We start from the raw sequence: 22,280 nt of genomic DNA, 5'->3' as shown, positions 1-22,280 counted from the left end.
CTGCATGTTCCCATATTATGACCGTGTACATATTGTTGCTGCATATTCCCATATTATGACCGTGTACATATTGTTGCTGCATATTCCCATATTATGACCGTGTACATATTGTTGCTGCATATTCCCATATTATGACCGTGTACATATTGTTGCTGCATATTCCCATATTATGACCGTGTACATATTGTTGCTGCATATTCCCATATTATGACCGTGTACATATTGTTGCTGCATATTCCCATATTATGACCGTGTACATATTGTTGCTGCATATTCCCATGTTATAGTCATGTACATATTGTGGCTGCATATTCCCATATTGTGGTCATGTACATATTGTGGCTGCATATTCCCATATTATGGCCATGTACATATTGTGGCTGCATATTCCCATATTATGGCCATGTACATATTTTGGCTGCATATTCCCATATTATGGTCATGTACATATTGTGGCTGCATATTCCAATATTATGGCCATGTACATATTGTGGCTGCATATTCCCATATTGTGGTCATGCACATATTGTGGCTGCATATTCCCATATTGTGGCCATGTACATATTGTGGCTGCATATTCCCATATTGTGGTCATGTACATATTGTGGCTGCATTTTCCCATATTATGGCCATGTACATATTGTGGCTGCATATTCCCATATTATAGTCATGTACATATTGGGGCTGCATATTCCCATATTATGGCCATGTACATATTGGGGCTGCATATTCCCATATTATGGCCATGTACATATTGGGGCTGCATATTCCCATATTATGGCCATGTACATATTGGGGCTGCATATTCCCATATTATGGCCATGTACATATTGGGGCTGCATATTCCCATATTGTGGCCATGTACATATTGGGGCTGCATATTCCCATATTGTGGTCATGTACATATTGTGGCTGCATATTCCCATATTATAGCCATGTACATATTGTGGCTGCATATTCCCATATTATAGCCATGTACATATTGTAGCTGCATATTCACATATTATGGTCATGTACATATTGTTGCTGCATATTCCCATATTATGGTCATGTACGTATTGTTGCTGCATATTCTCATATTATGGCCATGTACGTATTGTGGCTGCATATTCCCATATTATGGCCATGTACATATTGTGGCTGCATATTCCCATATTATGGCCATGTGCATATTGTGGCTGCATATTCCCATATTATGGCCATGTGCATATTGTGGCTGCATATTCCCATATTGTGGTCATGCACATATTGTGGCTGCATATTCCCATATTGTGGCCATGTACATATTGTGGCTGCATATTCCCATATTGTGGTCATGCACATATTGTGGCTGCATATTCCCATATTATGGCCATGTACATATTGTGGCTGCATATTCCCATATTCTGGCCATGTACATATTGTGGCTGCATATTCCCATATTGTGGTCATGTACATATTGTGGCTGCATATTCCCATATTATGGCCATGTACATATTGTGGCTGCATATTCCCATATTATGGCCATGTACATATTGTGGCTGCATATTCCCATACTGGGGTCATGCACATATTGTGGCTGCATATTCCCATATTATGGCCATGTACATATTGGGGCTGCATATTCCCATATTATGGCCATGTACATATTGGGGCTGCATATTCCCATATTATGGCCATGTACATATTGTGGCTGCATATTCCCATTTCTCTAACGTCCTAGTGGATGCTGGGAACTCCGTAAGGACCATGGGGAATAGCGGGCTCCGAAGGAGGCTGTGCACTCTAGAAAGATCTTAGACTACCTGGTGTGCACTGGCTCCTCCCACTATGACCCTCCTCCAAGCCTCAGTTAGATTTCGTGCCCGGCCGAGGTTGGATGCACACTAGGGGCTCTCCTGAGCTCTTAGAAAGTTATAGTCTTAGAATTTGTTATTTTCAGTGAGACCTGCTGGCAACAGGCTCACTGCAGCGAGGGACTAAGGGGAGAAGAAGCGAACTCGCCTGCTTGCAGCCGGATTGGGCTTCTTAGGCTACTGGACACCATTAGCTCCAGAGGGATCGACCGCAGGCCCAGCCTTGATGTTCGGTCCCGGAGCCGCTCCGCCGTCCCCCTTACAGAGCCAGAAGCAAGAAGATGGTCCGGAAAATCGGCGGCATGAAGACTCTGTCTTCACCAAGGTAGCGCACAGCACTGCAGCTGTGCGCCATTGCTCCTCTCACACACTTCACACTCCGGTCACTGAGGGTGCAGGGCGCTGGGGGGGGCGCCCTGAGGCAGCAATAAAAACACCTTGGCTGGCTAAAATACCTCAATATATGGCCCCAGGGGCTATATATGAGGTAAATACCCCTGCCAGAATTCCATAAAAAACGGGAGAATAGGCCGCGAAAAAGGGGCGGAGCCTATCTCCTCAGCACACTGGCGCCATTTTTCCCTCACAGCTCGGCTGGAGGGAAGCTCCCTGGCTCTTCCCTGCACAGTAAGAGGGAAAAGAGAGGGGGGGCATTAAAATTGGCACTGTATACAGTATATTATATAAAAGCTATTAGGGACATAACTCAGTTAGTCCCTGTATATATATATAGCGCTCTGGTGTGTGCTGGCATACTCTTACACTGTCCCCCCAAAGGGCTTTTGTGGGTCCTGTCCTCGTTGAGAGCATTCCCTGTGTGTCTGCGGTGTGTCGGTACGGCTGTGTCGACATGTTGAATGAGGAGGCTTATATGGTGACAGAACAGAGGCCGATATATGTGATGTCGCCCCCTGTGGGGCCGACACCAGAGTGGATGGATAGGTGAAAGGTATTAACCGACAGTGTCAACTCCTTACATAAAAGGGTGGATGACGTAACAGCTGTGGGACAGCCGGCTTCGCAGCCTGCGCCTGCCCAGGCGTCTCAAAGGCCATCAGGGGCTCAAAAACGCCCGCTCTCTCAGATGGCAGACACAGATGTCGACACGGAGTCTGACTCCAGTGTCGACAAGGTGGAGACATATACATAATCCACTAGGAACATCCGTGACGTGATCCCGGCAATAAAAAATGTGTTATACATTTCTGACTTTAACCCAAGCACCTCTAAAAATGGGTTTTAGGTTTGGGGAGAAAAAACAGGCAGTGTTTTGTTCCCCCATCAGATGAATAAATGAAGTGTGTGAAAGCGTGGGTTCCCCCGTTAAGAAACTGGTAATTTATAAAAAGTTACTGATGGCGTACCCTTTCCCGCCAGGTGGATAAGTTACGCTGGGAGATATCCCCTAGGGTGGATAAGGCGCTCACACGTTTGTCAAAAAAGGTGGCACTGCCGTCTTAGGATACGGCCACTTTAATAGGTACCTGTTGATAAAAAACAGGAGGCTATCCTGAAGTCTGTATTTACACACTCAGGTACTAGACTGAGACCTGCAGATAGTGCTGCTGCAGCGTGGTCGGTGACCCTGTCAAACAGGGATACTAGTTGGCAAACATAAAAACATATTAAAGACGTTGTCTTATATATGGGGGATGCACAGAGGGATATTTTGCCGGCTGGCATCCAAAATAAATGTAATGTCCATTCTGTCAGGAGGGTATTAGAGACCTGTCACTGGACAGGTGATGCTGACTTAAAAAGCGCATAGAGAGCCTTATAAGGGTGAGGAATTATTTGGGGATGGTCTCTGGGACCTCGTATCCACAGCAACTGCTGGGAAGAAATAATTTTACCTCAGGTTTCCTCACAGACAAAGGTACAGTCCTTTCGGCTTCAGAAAAGCAAGCGGGTCAAATGGCGCTTCCTTTCTGTACAGAGACAAGGGTAGAGGGAAAAAAGCTGCACCAGTCAGCCTGTTCCCAGAATCAAGATTCTTCCCCCGCCTCCTGTGAGACCACACCATGACGCGGGTGCTCCACAGGTGTAGCCAGGTACGGTGGGGGGCCGTCTCAAAAATTTCAGCAATTAGTGGGCTCGCTCACAGGTGGATCCCTGTTTCTTTCAAGTAGTATTTCAGGGGTACAAGCTGGAATTCGAGATGTCTCCCCCCAGCCGTTTCCTAAAATATGCCTTGCTGACAACTCCCTCAGGCAGGGAGGCTGTGCTAGAGGCAATTAATAAGCGGTATTCCCAGCAGGTAATACTCAAGGTGCCCCTACTTCAACAAGGACGGGGTTACTATTCCACACGGGTTGGGGTACCGAAACCGCATGGTTCGGTGTGACCCATTTTATATTTAAAATCCTTGAACACAAAAATTCAAGTTCAAGATGGAATCGCTCAGGGCGGTTATTCCAAGCCTGGACGAGGGGGATTACATGGTATCCTGGGACATCAAGGATGCTTACCTGCATGTCCCCATTTACCATCCTCGCCAGGAGTACCTCAGATTTGTGGTACAGGATTACCATTACCAAGTCCAGACACTGCCGTTTGGACTGTACATGGCACCGAGGGTGTTTTATCAAGGTAATGGCCGAAATGTTGATACTCCTTCAAAAAAAAAGGGAGTTGTAATTATCCCGTACTTGGACAATCTCGTTATAAGGGCGAAGTCCAAGGAGCAGTTGGTAGTCGGGGTAGCACTATTTTGGAAAGTGCTACAACAGCATGGTTGGATTCTAAACAGTCCAAAGTCACAGCTGGTTCCTATGACACGTCTACTGTTCCTGGGGATGGTTCTGGACATAAACCAGAAATAGTGTTTCTCCCGGAGGAGAAAGCCAAGGAGTTGTCATCTCTAGTCAGAGACCTCCTGAAGCCAAAATAGGTAGCGGTGCATCATTGCACGCGAGTCCTGGGAAAAATGGTAGCTTCCTACGAAGCAATCCCATTAGGCAGGTTCCATACAAGAACTTTTCAGAGGGACCTGTTGGACAAGTGGTCCGGATCGCATCTTCCGATGCATAGGCTGATAACCCTGTCTCCAAGGACCAGGGTATCTCTACTGTGGTGGCTGCCGAGTGCCCATCTTCAAGAGGGCCGCAGGTTCGGCATACAGGACTAGGTCCTAGTGACCATGGATTCCAGCCTTTGAGGCTGGGAGGCAGTCACACAGGGAAGAAATTTCCAGGGACTTTGGTCAAGTCAGGTTATTTCCCTACACATAAATATTCTGGACCTGAGTGCCATTTACAATGCCCTGAGGCCGGCAAGGCCTCTGCTTCAAAACCAGCCGGTACTGATCCAATCAGACAACATCACGGCAGTCGCCCATGTAAACCAACAGGGCGGCACAAGAAGCAGGATGGCGATGGCAGAAGCCACAAGGATTCTCCGATAGGCGGAAAATCATGTGTTAGCACTGTCAGCAGTGTTCATTCCCGGAGTGGACAACTGGGAAGCAGATCTTCTCAACAGACACGACCTCCACCCGGGAGAATGGGGACTTCCTCCAGAAGTCTTCCAATAGGATTGTACACCATTGGGAAAGGCCACAGGTGGACATGATGGCGTCCCGCCTCAACAAAAAGCTATAAAAGATATTGCACCGGGTCAAGGGACCCTCAGGCGATAGCTATGGACGCTCTGGTAACACCGTGGGTGTACCAGTCGGTTTATGTGTTCTCCCCTCTGCCTCTCATACCAAAGGTACTGAGAATAATAAGAAGGCGAGGAGTAAGAACGATACTCGTGGATGGCCAAGAAGAGCTTGGTACCCAGAACTTCAAGAATTTATATCAGAGGACCCATGGCCTCTGCCACTCAGACAGGACCTGCGGCAGCAGGGGCCCTGTCTGTTCCAAGACTTACCGCGGCTGCGTTTGTCGGCATGGCGGTTGAACGCCGGATCCTGAAGGAAAAGGGCATTCCGGAGGAAGTCATTCCTACGCTTACTAAAGCCAGGAAAGAGGTTACAGCAACTCATTATCACCGCATATGGCGAAAATATGTTGCATGGTGTGAGGCCGAAAGGGCCCCAACAGAGGAATTTCAACTAGGTCGATTTCTGCATTTCCTGCAAGCAGGAGTGACTATGGGCCTTAAATTGGGTTCCATTAAGGTACAGAGAACTAGCTTCAGTACCTGAAGTTCAGACATTTATAAAAGGAGTGCTGCAGAGTCAGCCCCCGTTTGTGCCTCCTGTGGCACCTTGGGATCTCAACGTGGTGTTGAGTTTCTTAAAATCACATTGGTTTGAACCACTAAAAACCGTGGATCTGAAATATCTCACGTGGAAGGTGGTTATGTTATTGGCCTTGGCTTCTGCCAGGCGAGTATCAAAGTTGGCGGCTTTGTCTTGTAAAAGCCCTTATTTGATTTTCCATATGGATAGGGCAGAATTGAGGACTCGTCCCCAGTTTCTCCCAAAGGTGGTGTCAGCGTTTCACCTGAACCAGCCTATTGTGGTGCCTAGGCTACTAGGGACTTGGAGGACTCCAAGTTGCTAGACGTTGTCAGGGCACTGAAAATATATGTTTCCAGAACGGCTAGAGTCAGAAAATCTGACTCGCTGTTTATCCTATATGCACCTAACAAGCTGGGTGCTCCTGCTTCTAAGCAGACTATTGCTCGTTGGATTTGTAGTACAATTCAGCTTGCACATACTGTGGCAGGCCTGCCACAGCCAAAATCTGTCAATGCCCATTCCACAAGGAAGGTGGGCTCATCTTGGGCGGCTGCCCGAGAGGTCTCTGCTTTACAACTTTGCCGAGCAGCTACTTGGTCAGGGGCAAACACGTTTGCAAAAATTCTACAAATTTGATACCCTGGCTGAGGAGGACCTGGAGTTCTCTCATTCAGTGCTGCAGAGTCATCCGCACTCTCCCGCCCGTTTGGGAGCTTTGGTATAATCCCCATGGTCCTTACGGAGTTCCCAGCATCCACTAGGACGTCAGAGAAAATAAGAATTTACTCACCGGTAATTCTATTTCTCGTAGTCCGTAGTGGATGCTGGGCGCCCATCCCAAGTGCGGTTTATCTGCAATACTTGTACATAGTTATGGTTAACTAAATCGGGTTATTGTTGAGCCATCTGTTGAGAGGCTCTATTGTTTCATACTGTTAACTGTGTTTCATATCACGAGTTGTACGGTGTGATTGGTGTGGCTGGTATGAGTCTTACCCGGGATTCAAAATCCTTCCTTATTGTGTACGCTCGTCCGGGCACAGTACCTAACTGAGGCTTGGAGGAGGGTCATAGTGGGAGGAGCCAGTGCACACCAGGTAGTCTAAGATCTTTCTTGAGTGCCCAGCCTCCTTCGGAGCCCGCTATTCCCCATGGTCCTTACGGAGTTCCCAGCATCCACTACGGACTACGAGAAATAGAATTACCGGTGAGTAAATTCTTATTATTATGACCGTGTACATATTGTTGCTGCATATTCCCATATTATGACCGTGTACATATTGTTGCTGCATATTCCCATATTATGACCGTGTACATATTGTTGCTGCATATTCCCATGTTATAGTCATGTACATATTGTTGCTGCATATTCCCATATTATGGCCATGTACATATTGTGGCTGCATATTCCCATATTGTGGTCATGTACATATTGTGGCTGCATATTCCCATATTATAGCCATGTACATATTGTGGCTGCATATTCCCATATTATGGCCATGTACATATTGTGGCTGCATATTCCCATATTATGGTCATGTACATATTGTGGCTGCATATTCCCATATTGTGGTCATGTACATATTGTTGCTGCATATTCCCATATTATGGCCATGTGCATATTGTGGCTGCATATTCCCATATTATGGCCATGTACATATTGTGGCTGCATATTCCCATATTGTGGTCATGCACATATATATTGTGGCTGCATATTCCCATATTGTGGCCATGTACATATTGTGGCTGCATATTCCCATATTGTGGTCATGCACATATTGTGGCTGCATATTCCCATATTATGGCCATGTACATATTGGGGCTGCATATTCCCATATTATGGCCATGTACATATTGGGGCTGCATATTCCCATATTATGGCCATGTACATATTGTGGCTGCATATTCCCATATTGTGGTCATGTACATATTGTGGCTGCATATTCCCATATTATAGCCATGTACATATTGTGGCTGCATATTCCCATATTATAGCCATGTACATATTGTTGCTGCATATTCCCATATTATAGCCATGTACATATTGTGGCTGCATATTCCCATATTATGGCCATGTACATATTGTGGCTGCATATTCCCATATTATGGCCATGTACATATTGTGGCTGCATATTCCCATATTATGGCCATGTACATATTGTGGCTGCATATTCCCATATTGTGGTCATGTACATATTGTTGCTGCATATTCCCATATTATAGCCATGTACATATTGTGGCTGCATATTCCCATATTGTGGTCATGTACATATTGTTGCTGCATATTCCCATATTATGGCCATGTACATATTGTGGCTGCATATTCCCATATTATGGCCATGTACATATTGTGGCTGCATATTCCCATATTATGGCCATGTACATATTGTGGCTGCATATTCCCATATTATGGCCATGTACATATTGTGGCTGCATATTCCCATATTGTGGTCATGTACATATTGTTGCTGCATATTCCCATATTATAGCCATGTACATATTGTGGCTGCATATTCCCATATTATGGCCATGTACATATTGTGGCTGCATATTCCCATATTGTGGTCATGTACATATTGTTGCTGCATATTCCCATATTATAGCCATGTACATATTGTGGCTGCATATTCCCATATTATGGCCATGTACATATTGTGGCTGCATATTCCCATATTATGGCCATGTACATATTGTGGCTGCATATTCCCATATTGTGGTCATGTACATATTGTTGCTGCATATTCCCATATTATAGCCATGTACATATTGTGGCTACATATTCCCATATTGTGGTCATGTACATATTGTGGCTGCATATTCCCATAGTCTAGTCGTGTACATATTGTGGCTGCATATTCCCATATTATAGTCGTGTACATATTGTGGCTGCATATTCCCGTATTATAGCCATGTACATATTGTTGCTGCATATTCCCATATTATAGTCATATACATATTGTGGCTGCATATTCCCATATTATAGTCGTGTACATATTGTGGCTGCATATTCCCATATTATAGCCATGTACATATTGTGGCTGCATATTCCCATATTATAGCCATGTACATATTGTAGCTGCATATTCCCATATTATAGCCATGTACATATTGTAGCTGCATATTCCCATATTCTGGTCATGTACGTATTGTTGCTGTATATTGGAATTTGGGGATTTCCAGATAAAGGGGCTTTTTCCTTATAAATCTGGAACACCATGCATACATTATACCATAACATTATACCACAATACTTTATATAGCCGCTGTCATTTCTCGCCTGTAGGAGTGTTTAGCCGTTCACCTCACAGCGAATTAACGCAGAAGCACTTAATGGTCATGGACAGTTGTGTCCTCGTACATCTTGGCTGCAGTCACGTCACACAGCCGCTCTTGGCACGCCAGGTTGCGTGAGAATCTTCTATCATTGGGCGTCTTTTTTTTCCAGAAACTCCCATCTTATTCGCAACACAATGCGACTAGGATACACCAGGAGATGGGTGTGGTTCGTTTTATCGACAGTGTCTAGGTCGACAATGTTTAGGTCGACCACTATAGGTCGACAGTCACTAGGTCGACATGGATGGAAAGCCGACAGGGTTTCTAGGTCGACATGTGCTAGGTCGACAGGTCTAAAGGTCGACATGAGGAATTTTTTTTCTTTTGGTGTCGTTTTCTTCGTAGAGTGACCGGGATCCCAAATTAGTGCACCGCGTTCGCTCGCCATGCTTCGGGCATGGTGCCTTCGCTCCGCTACCGCTTCGCTCGGCACACTTTACCGTTCCAATCGTAGTCCACGTGGATCGTTAAGTATGGAAAAAAAATAATAATAATAATGTGAAAAACTCATGTCGACCTTTAGACCTGTCGACCTAACACATGTCGACATAGAAACCCTGTCGGCCTTCCATCCATGTCGACCTAGTGACTGTCGACATATAGTGGTCGACCTAGACACTGTCGATCTTCAGACCGGATCCCCCAGGAGACTGGCGGAGATGCGGTCAATTTACCTACAATCAAAATCCCGACAACCATCGACCGACGGTTAAAATCCCGACAAGGTCAAAATAACAAAATGTAAAATGTCGACAGGTCAAAAAGTCAACATGAGTTTTTCGTGATTTTTTTTTAGTGAAGCCGACTTGTTCATACTTTGCCATCCCAGTGGACCTGGAGGGGGAATATAATAGTGTGCCCGAAGCATGCGAGGGTACGCGGTACACTTATATGGTGTCCATGTCAACCTGTGTCAACGTACACACCAAAAAAACAATGAAAAATGCATGTTGACTTTTTGACCTTGTCGATATTTTAAACGTCGGTATTTTGACCTTATCGATATTTTAAATGTTGGTATTTTGACCTTGTCAGGGTTTTTACACTCTGTCGGTTGTTGTCGGGATTTTGATTGTAGATATTTCATACTGATCCTGACTGTGATGTGATATATGACCCTTGTATACCTGTGTGTGACCGAGTCTCTGAATCTGTATAAGAAGTGCTGTTCTGTTCTGCTCCGTCACACACAGTATACAAGTGCCATATATCCCATTAATCAGCACAGTCTCCCCGTGCGTCCTAGCCACGTGCCCGCCGTTATCAAAGTTGCGCGGGACCTGGCGGCTCACTCACACCAGGCAGCTCTTGGAGCATGGCGTGTTGAGGCTGGATGTATGAGGACACATCTCTAATACATTGTTGTGTATATGGAATTACGCTTTCATTGTACACTGCCGACCTCCTGTGTGACACTTTGTACAGACAAGTTGTGAGAGTAGTTATTAGTGATCCTTATATAAATAATCCTTATATTACCATTGTAGCATCCTCCTAGTATGGGAGACACGTGTAAGATGCTGTGTACTGTCTGTAACACTTCTCTCTGCGTTCTAGATTCCACGGATCTCCGGTTATCTCTGTGGCTGCGAAGCCCGGGGGACCAGAAGCCCCGGAGTCTGTCACCGCCCAGGGGGTCTCGGAACTTATCGAGGTTGGTATTGGATCAGTTATAGTTATGTTTGTACTGAGAAAATAGCCGACAAAATGGGAGGGTTATATGGACTTAATGCTAGACCTGCTTCCCGATCTGCTTCCTCCAGATGGGCAGGGGACTGTGGGGGATCACTTGACAATGGTGGAAGGAACCAGTTATCACCATCGTGATTGATATATATACACAGTATGTATAATATTGTGACACTAGCTCGGTAGAGGGCTTAGTGATGCAGTGTTGTGGGTGCTTTACACAGGGTCTCAGCTTTTCAGGTAAATTAAACAAATGGAGCTTTACCTAGCCCTCACTCAGGGCACTAGCTCACTTATCCACCCCTCTCTATAGTGGGCAGCTGTTCTGCATCAGAAAGTCTCACATAGTGTCAGCCCTCTCACAGGTAAGTGACCTCCTAGCCCCCACAGGCTTCCTGAGCACTGGGCTTGCTGACTGGCTTCCACAACCCCACCTGCCCTGGATACAGACTTGTCTGCCCCCAGTTCCACCTGGACTGGTTTCACTCGGCAGTCATTAAGTGTGGTCACACGGATTTATCTCTTCCATACTGTATGTGTGCGAATTCTCCGGCCCCACACAGGGGATCAGTACGAGGTCCCGGCGATCAGGAGATAGACGTCGGGAGCCTAACAGCCGGGATCCCAGCGGCGAACGCAGCGTGTCCCCTCGTGGGCTTTGCTGTGCTCGCCATACTCCAGGCCCGGTGGCAGGTTTCTATTCCCATACCGGTGGTGGCGTGGACCACCACCCAAGAGGGGTAACCAGCCGGCGGTTAGTACTCCGGCTGCCGGTATTTCAGCTGGTGTCGGGATTCCGGCATTGGGATTCTGACTGCTGGGATCCCGACAGACAGTTCATTGACTGCCTCCTCCACACAGAATCCATTGCTCACTACTGCCATCTATGCTGATATTGCCACTATATACCTGTGTGTGTGTGTGTGTGTGTGTGTGTGTGTGTGTGTGTGTACATAGTTACAGTATTTTATTTATGTGTTTTCTTTTATTTCCTAAGGTATACTTAAGGTAGGCACACACTGGCCGATATATCGGCCGTTCTATTGAATGGCCGATACATCGCATGTCCGTCGGCCAGTGTGTACGGGCGATATGTCTGTGAACTCCGTCGTTCACAGACATATCGCGTCGGCCCCGCAGCACAGCCGATGGCCAATATATCTACCGATATATTGGCGCATCGCTGTGTGTATACAGGTGACCAGCCGGCCACCCGTACACATGCTGCTGCAGCCGGCGGTGATTGACAGCTGAACTGGGCGGGCATGTGTACACACCCGCCCAGTTCATGACGTCAGTCCCCGATGGATCGGCCAATGTGTATGCTCAACACACTGCCCGATCCGTCCATAGATATATCTGCAGATCAATTGATCGGCAGATATATCTATCAGTGTGTACCCACCTTTAGTCTGTCAGACCCCAAATCATGGACTTTTCTGTCAGTCAACATCGTTCACGTTTCACATCTAAAGGTTGGCAGAAGACGACCCCAGATAACTATCAGATTACACATGTAGCTGTCTTCTGTCTGATAATGATCCCACTGGTTACCGTCAGGTTAATGTTGGTTTTCAGGCACATTGGGACAGATGTATTAACCTGGAGAAGGCATAAGGAACCAGTGATAAGTGCAAGGTGAAAGACACCAGCCAATCAGCTCCAATATGTAAATTAACAGTTAAGAGCTGATTGGCTGGTTCCTTTATCACCTTACACTTATCACTGGTTTATCACTTCCTTATGCCTCCTCCAGGTTAATACATCTGCCCCAGTGTTTGGTAACCGTAGTGTTTCGGGCTAGCATACATCTATGAATGGTCGCTCGTTCCCAAATGACTTTCAGGTTTAAACGAACCTACGTGATTTTTACCTGTATGGTTCCTGGAGACGTTAGTTATGGGTTTATGGTCCTTTTTAAGTTTGATTACATTTCCTTTCACTAATTCTGCCTCTAAAGATTCTTATCTGCCAGAGTAAGGTGGGAGATCCGTTACCTGGCTCTAATTGGAGGTCTTTGTCTTACCCCAGTTGTATCATAATTATGCATTGAAACCTCTGTCCCCGCCACCTTGGGAGATAAGATTGCAAGCTCTTTGTGGTCAGAAGCTTCGTGGACCTGATCATGTCCATCCACGCTCTGGGATTCCTGCCTCATACAGGCTTCAGACACGTCTAGTTACATTTATCTCTTTCATTTTGATTTCTGTTAGGGATCTCTGACCTCACACCCTGATTGCAGCCTCACGCCTCCCTGCAGGCATCTTTCTCTGACATTCCTGGACGGTGTCTCCCTGGGTATTCTAGAGAAAGCATGGCTTAGAACAATGGCCCTCATTCCGAGTTGATCGCTCGCTGGCTAGTTTTAGCAGCCGTGCAAACGCTATGCCGCCGCCCTTTAGCTTAGCAGAAGTGTGAATGCTCGTGCAGCCGAGCTCTGCAAAAACAGTCTGTGCGGTTTCTCTGAACCTACTCAGCGCTTGCGATCACTTCAGCCTATTCGTGTCCAGATTTGACGTCATACACCCGCCCAGGCACGCCTGCGTTTTTTCAGACACGCCTGCGTTTTTGCAAACACTCCATGAAAACGGTCAGTTGACACCCAGAAACGCCCCCTTCCTGTCAATTTTCTAGCGGCCGTCAGTGCGAAAGAAAACTTCGCTAGAACCTGTGCAAAACCACAAAGGGCTTTGTACCTGTACGTTGCGCGTGCGCATTGTGGCCCATACGCATGCACAGAAATGCCAATTTCTCTGACGTCCTAGTGGATGCTGGGACTCCGTCAGGACCATGGGGATTAGCGGCTCCGCAGGAGACAGGGCACAAAAATAAAAGCTTTAGGACTAGGTGGTGTGCACTGGCTCCTCCCCCTATGACCCTCCTCCAAGCCTCAGTTAGGTTTTTGTGCCCGTCCGAGCAGGGTGCAATCTAGGTGGCTCTCCTAAAGAGCTGCTTAGAAAAAGTTTTTAGGTTTTTTATTTTCAGTGAGTCCTGCTGGCAACAGGCTCACTGCAACGAGGGACTTAGGGGAGAAGAAGTGAACTCACCTGCGTGCAGGATGGATTGGCTTCTTAGGCTACTGGACACCATTAGCTCCAGAGGGATCGAACACAGGCCCAGCCATGGAGTCCGGTCCCGGAGCCGCGCCGCCGACCCCCTTGCAGATGCCGAAAAGTGAAGAGGTCCAGAAACCGGCGGCAGAAGACTTTTCAGTCTTCATGAGGTAGCGCACAGCACTGCAGCTGTGCGCCATTGTTGTCAGCACACTTCACACCAGCGGTCACTGAGGGTGCAGGGCGCTGGGGGGGGGCGCCCTGGGCAGCAATGATAATACCTTGTTCTGGCTAAAAATACATCACATATAGCCCCTGGGGCTATATGGATGTATTTAACCCCTGCCAGGTCTCACAAACACCGGGAGAAGAGCCCGCCGAAATAGGGGGCGGGGCCTATCTCCTCAGCACACAGCGCCATTTTCCTGCACAGCTCCGCTGCGAGGAAGGCTCCCAGGACTCTCCCCTGCACTGCACTACAGAAACAGGGTAAAAAAACAGAGAGGGGGGGCACTTTTTTGGCGATATTGATATATTAAGCTGCTATAAAGGAAACAACACTTCTGTAGGGTTGTTCCTATATATTTATAGCGCTTGGGTGTGTGCTGGCAAACTCTCCCTCTGTCTCCCCAAAGGGCTAGTGGGGTCCTGTCTTCGATAAGAGCATTCCCTGTGTGTCTGCTGTGTGTCGGTACGTGTGTGTCGACATGTATGAGGACGATGTTGGTGTGGAGGCGGAGCAATTGCCGGTAATGGTGATGTCACCCCCTAGGGAGTCGACACCGGAATGGATGGCTTTGTTTATGGAATTACGTGATAATGTCAGCACGTTACAAAAATCAGTTGACGACATGAGACGGCCGGCAAACCAGTTAGTACCTGTCCAGGCGTCTCAGACACCGTCAGGGGCTGTAAAACGCCCTTTACCTCAGTCGGTCGACACAGACCCAGACACGGACACCGAATCTAGTGTCGACGGTGAAGAAACAAACGTATTTTCCAGTAGGGCCACACGTTATATGATCACGGCAATGAAGGAGGCTTTGCATATCTCTGATACTGCAAGTACCACAAAAAGGGGTATTATGTGGGGTCTGAAAAAACTACCTGTAGTTTTTCCTGAATCAGAGGAATTGAATGAAGTGTGTGATGAAGCGTGGGTTAACCCCGATAGAAAACTGCTAATTTCAAAGAAGTTATTGGCATTATATCCTTTCCCGCCAGAGGTTAGGGCGCGCTGGGAAACACCCCCTAGGGTGGATAAGGCACTCACACGCTTATCAAAACAAGTGGCGTTACCGTCTCCTGAAACGGCCGCCCTCAAGGATCCAGCTGATAGGAGGCTGGAAACTACCCTGAAAAGTATATACACTCATAATGGTGTTATACTGCGACCAGCCATCGCCTCAGCATGGATGTGCAGTGCTGGGGTGGTTTGGTCGGATTCCCTGACTGAAAATATTGATACCCTGGATAGGGACAGTATTTTATTGACTATAGAGCAATTAAAGGATGCTTTTCTTTATATGCGAGATGCTCAGAGGGATATTTGCACTCTGGCATCGAGAGTAAGTGCGATGTCCATATCTGCCAGAAGAAGTTTATGGATGCGACAGTGGTCAGGTGATGCGGATTCCAAACGGCATATGGAAGTATTGCCGTATAAAGGGGAGGAATTATTTGGGGTCGGTCTATCGGATTTGGTGGCCACGGCAACAGCCGGGAAATCCACCTTTTTACCTCAGGTCCCCTCCCAACAGAAAAAGACACCGTCTTTTCAGCCGCAGTCCTTTCGTTCCTATAAGAACAAGCGGGCAAAAGGGCAGTCATATCTGCCCCGAGGCAAAGGAAAGGGTAAGAGAGTGCACCAAGCAGCTCCCTCCCAGGAGCAGAAGCCCTCCCCGGCTTCTGCAAAGCCCTCAGCATGACGTTGGGGCTTTACAAGCGGACTCAGGGGCGGTGGGGGGTCGACTCAAGAATTTCAGCGCACAGTGGGCTCACTCACAGGTGGACCCCTGGATCCTGCAGGTAGTATCTCAGGGTTACAGGTTGGAATTCGAGAAGTCTCCCCCTCGCCGGTTCCTAAAGTCTGCTCTGCCAACGTCTCCCTCAGACAGGGCGACGGTATTGGAAGCCATTCACAAGCTGTATTCTCAGCAGGTGATAGTCAAGGTACCCCTCCTACAACAGGGAAAGGGGTATTATTCCACACTATTTGTGGTACCGAAGCCGGACGGCTCGGTAAGACCTATTCTAAATCTGAAATCTTTGAACCTGTACATACAAAAATTTAAGTTCAAGATGGAGTCACTCAGAGCAGTGATAGCGAATCTGGAAGAAGGGGACTTTATGGTGTCCCTGGACATCAAGGATGCTTACCTGCATGTCACAATTTGCCCTTCACATCAAGGGTACCTCAGGTTCGTGGTGCAAAACTGTCATTATCAGTTTCAGACGCTGCCGTTTGGATTGTCCACGGCACCTCGGGTCTTTACCAAGGTAATGGCCGAAATGATGTTTCTTCTGCGAAGAAAAGGCGTATTAATTATCCCTTACTTGGACGATCTCCTGATAAGGGCAAGGTCCAGAGAACAGCTGGAGGACGTAGTAGCACTAACCCAAGTAGTGCTGCAACAGCACGGGTGGATTCTGAATTTTCCAAAATCTCAATTGACCCCGACGACACGTCTGCTGTTCCTGGGAATGATTCTGGACACGGTTCAGAAAAAGGTGTTTCTTCCGGAGGAGAAAGCCAGGGAGTTATCCGAACTTGTCAGGAACCTCCTAAAACCAGGAAAAGTGTCTGTGCATCAATGCACAAGAGTCCTGGGAAAAATGGTGGCTTCTTACGAAGCGATTCCATTCGGCAGATTCCACGCACGAACTTTTCAGTGGGATCTGCTGGACAAATGGTCCGGATCGCATCTGCAGATGCATCAGAGGATAACTTTGTCTCCACGGACAAGGGTGTCTCTTCTGTGGTGGTTGCAGAGTGCTCATCTGTTAGAGGGCCGCAGATTCGGCATACAGGACTGGGTCCTGGTGACCACGGATGCCAGTCTGAGAGGCTGGGGAGCGGTCACACAGGGAAGAAACTTCCAGGGAGTGTGGTCAAGCCTGGAGATGTCTCTTCACATAAATATACTGGAGCTAAGAGCGATTTACAATGCTCTAAGCCTGGCAAAACCCCTGCTTCAGGGTCAGCCGGTGTTGATCCAGTCGGACAACATCACGGCAGTCGCCCACGTAAACAGACAGGGCGGCACAAGAAGCAGGAGGGCAATGGCAGAAGCTGCAAGGATTCTTCGCTGGGCAGAAGATCATGTGATAGCACTGTCAGCAGTGTTCATTCCGGGAGTGGACAACTGGGAAGCGGACTTCCTCAGCAGACACGATCTACACCCGGGAGAGTGGGGACTTCATCCAGAAGTCTTCCACATGATTGTGAACCGTTGGGAAAAACCAAAGGTGGATATGATGGCGTCCCGCCTCAACAAAAAACTGGACAGGTATTGCGCCAGGTCAAGAGACCCTCAGGCAATAGCTGTGGACGCTCTGGTAACACCGTGGGTGTTCCAGTCGGTGTATGTGTTTCCTCCTCTGCCTCTCATACCAAAAGTACTGAGAATTATACGGCAAAGGGGAGTAAGAACGATACTCGTGGCTCCGGATTGGCCAAGAAGAACTTGGTACCCGGAACTTCAGGAGATGCTCACGGAAGATCCGTGGGCTCTACCTCTAAGACGGGACTTGCTTCAGCAGGGACCGTGTCTATTCCAAGACTTACCGCGGCTGCGTTTGATGGCATGGCGGTTGAACGCCGAATTCTAAGGGAAAAAGGCATTCCGGAAGAGGTCATCCCTACCCTGGTAAAAGCCAGGAAGGAGGTGACTGCACAACATTATCACCGCATTTGGAGAAAATATGTTGCGTGGTGTGAGGCCAGGAAGGCCCCGACGGAGGAATTTCAACTGGGTCGATTCCTACATTTCCTGCAAACAGGATTGTCTATGGGCCTCAAATTAGGGTCCATTAAGGTTCAAATTTCGGCCCTGTCGATTTTCTTCCAGAAAGAATTGGCTTCAGTTCCTGAAGTCCAGACTTTTGTAAAAGGAGTACTACATATACAGCCCCCGGTTGTGCCCCCAGTGGCTCCGTGGGATCTTAATGTAGTTTTGGATTTTCTCAAATCCCATTGGTTTGAGCCACTCAAATCGGTGGATTTGAAATATCTTACATGGAAAGTAACCATGCTACTGGCCCTGGCTTCAGCCAGGAGAGTGTCAGAATTGGCGGCTTTATCGTATAAAAGCCCATATCTGATTTTCCATTCGGACAGGGCAGAACTGCGGACGCGTCCTCAGTTTCTGCCTAAGGTGGTTTCAGCGTTTCACCTGAACCAGCCTATTGTGGTGCCTGCGGCTACTAGCGATTTGGAGGATTCCAAGTTGCTGGACGTTGTCAGGGCATTGAAAATATATATTTCAAGGACGGCTGGAGTCAGAAAATCTGACTCGCTGTTTATACTGTATGCACCCAACAAGCTGGGTGCTCCTGCTTCTAAGCAGACGATTGCTCGTTGGATTTGTAGCACAATTCAACTTGCACATTCTATGGCAGGCCTGCCACAGCCTAAATCTATCAAGGCCCATTCCACAAGGAAGGTGGGCTCATCTTGGGCGGCTGCCCGAGGGGTCTCGGCATTACAACTCTGCCGAGCAGCTACGTGGTCGGGGGAGAACACGTTTGTAAAATTCTACAAATTTGATACCCTGGCTAAAGAGGACCTGGAGTTCTCTCATTCGGTGCTGCAGAGTCATCCGCACTCTCCCGCCCGTTTGGGAGCTTTGATATAATCCCCATGGTCCTGACGGAGTCCCAGCATCCACTAGGACGTCAGAGAAAATAAGATTTTACTTACCAATAAATCTATTTCTCGTAGTCCGTAGTGGATGCTGGGTGCCCATCCCAAGTGCGGATTGTCTGCAATACTTGTACATAGTTATTGTTACAAAAAAATCGGGTTGTTATTGTTGTGAGCCGTCTGTTCAGAGGCTCCTACGTTTGTCATACTGTTAACTGGGTTCAGATCACAGGTTGTACGGTGTGATTGGTGTGGCTGGTATGAGTCTTACCCGGGATTCAAAATCCTTCCTTATTGTGTACGCTCGTCCGGGCACAGTATCCTAACTGAGGCTTGGAGGAGGGTCATAGGGGGAGGAGCCAGTGCACACCACCTAGTCCTAAAGCTTTTATTTTTGTGCCCTGTCTCCTGCGGAGCCGCTAATCCCCATGGTCCTGACGGAGTCCCAGCATCCACTACGGACTACGAGAAATAGATTTATCGGTAAGTAAAATCTTATTTTTTTTTTAGCCTGATCACTGCGCTGCGAACAACGGCAGCTAGCGATCAACTCGGAATGACCCCCAATACGCTGACTTCAGTAACACTTACTCCTTCCGCAGTTCTTCAGCTTTGATATTGAAATCTTTCATCCGAAACCACCCCGCAATTTATAGACTGCCGAGTGTTTTATAATAAGGTTGGGTTAAAGCTATACACGCTGTTTCTTTATGTAATGGTTGTATAGGATGACATACATCGATTAGCTATTTATTAATAAATATATATCTTTAGGATGTAAGCTCTCACAAGCAGGGCCCTCTTCACTCATGCTTTTTTTTCTCTTACTTAACCATCTTCTACTCCATACTTCAACGGCACCATTTCCCTCGGTTTCTGCCACCCTGATACTTAGGTCAGTGTCGTCTGCTGACACAGCTATGTTTATTTACCCTGTACTTGTCTTATATTGTCACTGTTACTTGTTTTGCTTATTTGTTTATCTACTCTGTAATTGTGCGCTGCGGATCCCTAGTGGCACCATATAAATTAAGGATAATAATAATATATATAGAATCTCTGTGGCAACTTTACTAGGTACAGTTGCTCGTTAGTGCAAATATCTAACCAGCCAATCATCTGGCAATACTGCATAGCAGGATGTACATATGGTCAAGAGGTTCAGTTGTTGTTGTTCAGCCCAAACACCAGAATGGTGAAGAAATGGGATCTAAGTGACTTTGACCCTGGAATGATGGTTGGTGCCAGATGGGCTGGGTTGACCGTCTCAGAATCTTCTGATCTCCTGGGATTTTCACACACAGCGCTTTAGAGAGACTGGTGTGCTAAAAAATAAATAAAATAAAAAGCATATAGGGAGTGGCAGGTCTGTGGGTGAAAATGCCTGTGTAATGAGAGAGGTCAGATGTCAATGGCCTCCAGAGTTGAGGCAGCTATTATTGTGAGATGAACCATTATATAGAGACAAGCGCATACTGGCTTTGTCATAATTTGCACGAATGTTTTCTTCAGCACTTATGGGATAAGCAGTACTTTGTATGTTGTACATAATAACAATGATGATACCCTAAACTTGTGTGTGTCACTGTGTTGCTACAGCCTCCTTTTTATCTTTTCCACTAAACCTTGTTTTCTTCCCTTTCCATTTCCAGCTCCTCAAGTCCCAGGCCTACCTTCCCCGTAGAGATCCCTCCGGGCCTTTCCTCATGGCTGTTGACCACTGTTTCTCCATCAAGGGTCAGGGCACCGTAATGACAGGCACCGTCCTCTCCGGCTCCGTCAGCCTAAATGATAATGTGGAGATCCCAACACTAAAGGTGAGAGTTCTTCCACCACTAGTGGGCAGTGTTGTACAAGTAGAGGCCCTGTTTATGCAGATTAGAGGGTATATGGTCACTGGAAATACTTTTCCAGGATATCTAGTAACTGTTTTATAAATAACAGTGTCTTATGATTGCCGTTATAATATTGCAATATCATGTTCCGCCGTATCGTTGTAACAATGAAAACTGTGCTGTAGGCAGAGTATGGATAAAGGGTTACTGCAAAGTTTCTTACTTGTTTAATAGCCGTGGAGTACGGCTGCAGGCACTGTGGTTCCACCTATGGGGGAAAGGGACTGCTACTAAAACAGTATGCTAGGTGGTACAGCACTTTTAATGTGACTTAGGGGTATATTCAATTAGCGTCGGATCCATTCCGACATGCATTTGTCGGAATGGATCCGACAACCCCTATTCAATCTCGTCTCAATTCTACTTTTTCAAGTCGAATTGAGATGAGGGACCCAGAGGAGGAGAGGAGGGGCAGGGAGACCAGCGGGGAGATGGAGGAGAGCAGCGCTGCAGGAGGATATCACACAGCCGCCCGACCTCACGGCAGTGTCCACCCGGCTCCAGCAAGCGTGACCTCACTAGCTGGAGCCGGGTGGACGCTGCCGTGAGCGGCGCGGCTGTGTGACATCCTGCTGCAGCGCTATGCTGTAGCGCTGATCTCCCCTATATGCCCAACGGTTATCCCCCGTCTTCCTGCGGCTCCTGTCGAATTTGGCCCCATATCACTCAAAAGTACGTGAATCGGCAGCTATACCGCCGATTCACGTACTATTCGACAAGTCGAATTCCCAGACTTGCCGAAAAAAAACAGCTGGGATTGAATAGGTCGAATCACTATTCGACCTTAAAAAGTCAAAAACTGACGTCTTTTCGACAGACTGCAGTTTTCGACCCTAATTGAATATACCCCATAATGATCAAGACAGGTGGACTATGGGGTCTATTTACTAAGCCTTGGATGGAGATAAAGTGGACGGAGATAAAGTATCAGCCAATCGGCTTTTAACTGTCATTTTTCAAACACAGGGGCAGATGTATTAACCTGGAGAAGGCATAAGGAAGTGATAAACCAGTGATATGTACAAGGTGATAAAGGCACCAGCCAATCAGCTCCCATATGTAAATTAACAGTTAGAAGCTGATTGGCTGGTGCCTTATCACCTTGCACATATCACTGGTTTATCACTTCCTTATACCTTCTCCAGGTTAATACATCTGCCCCACAGTCTGTGAAATGGCAGTTAGGAGCTGATTGGCTGGTACTCTATCTCCGCCCATGGCTTAGTAAATAGACCCCTATATTCATTAATAACATACGTTTTGGGAAATAGAGGTTTTATATATTTATATGTAATGTGCAGCACTTTAGTTGCCATGACGAGCAAACTCTTTTCAGCTTCCCACAATACGCTTTACGATCATTATCATAGACAAATAAAGAGTAAATATTTACGGTTTTAAATGCCGCTTTAAGTATTA

At 47.0% G+C, this 22,280-nt stretch overlaps 1 protein-coding gene across 1 annotated transcript in view; it reads left to right on the top strand.

Annotated features, from left to right (window-relative positions):
- The window catches only part of EEFSEC (eukaryotic elongation factor, selenocysteine-tRNA specific), a 222,087-nt gene that overhangs the window by 70,713 nt on the left and 129,094 nt on the right, over positions 1-22,280 (top strand). Inside the window, exons 3-4 of the mRNA XM_063941172.1 lie at positions 10,918-11,014; positions 20,619-20,783. Of these exons, the coding sequence (XP_063797242.1) occupies positions 10,918-11,014; positions 20,619-20,783 (262 nt within the window). The remainder of the gene's footprint in view (positions 1-10,917; positions 11,015-20,618; positions 20,784-22,280) is intronic.

This window comes from Pseudophryne corroboree, chromosome 9, assembly GCF_028390025.1.
Source record: "Pseudophryne corroboree isolate aPseCor3 chromosome 9, aPseCor3.hap2, whole genome shotgun sequence".
In the NCBI taxonomy this organism is placed as follows: domain Eukaryota; kingdom Metazoa; phylum Chordata; class Amphibia; order Anura; family Myobatrachidae; genus Pseudophryne; species Pseudophryne corroboree.
Note: the sequence above shows the minus strand (reverse complement) of the source record. Positions and strands in the feature narration are given on the sequence as shown.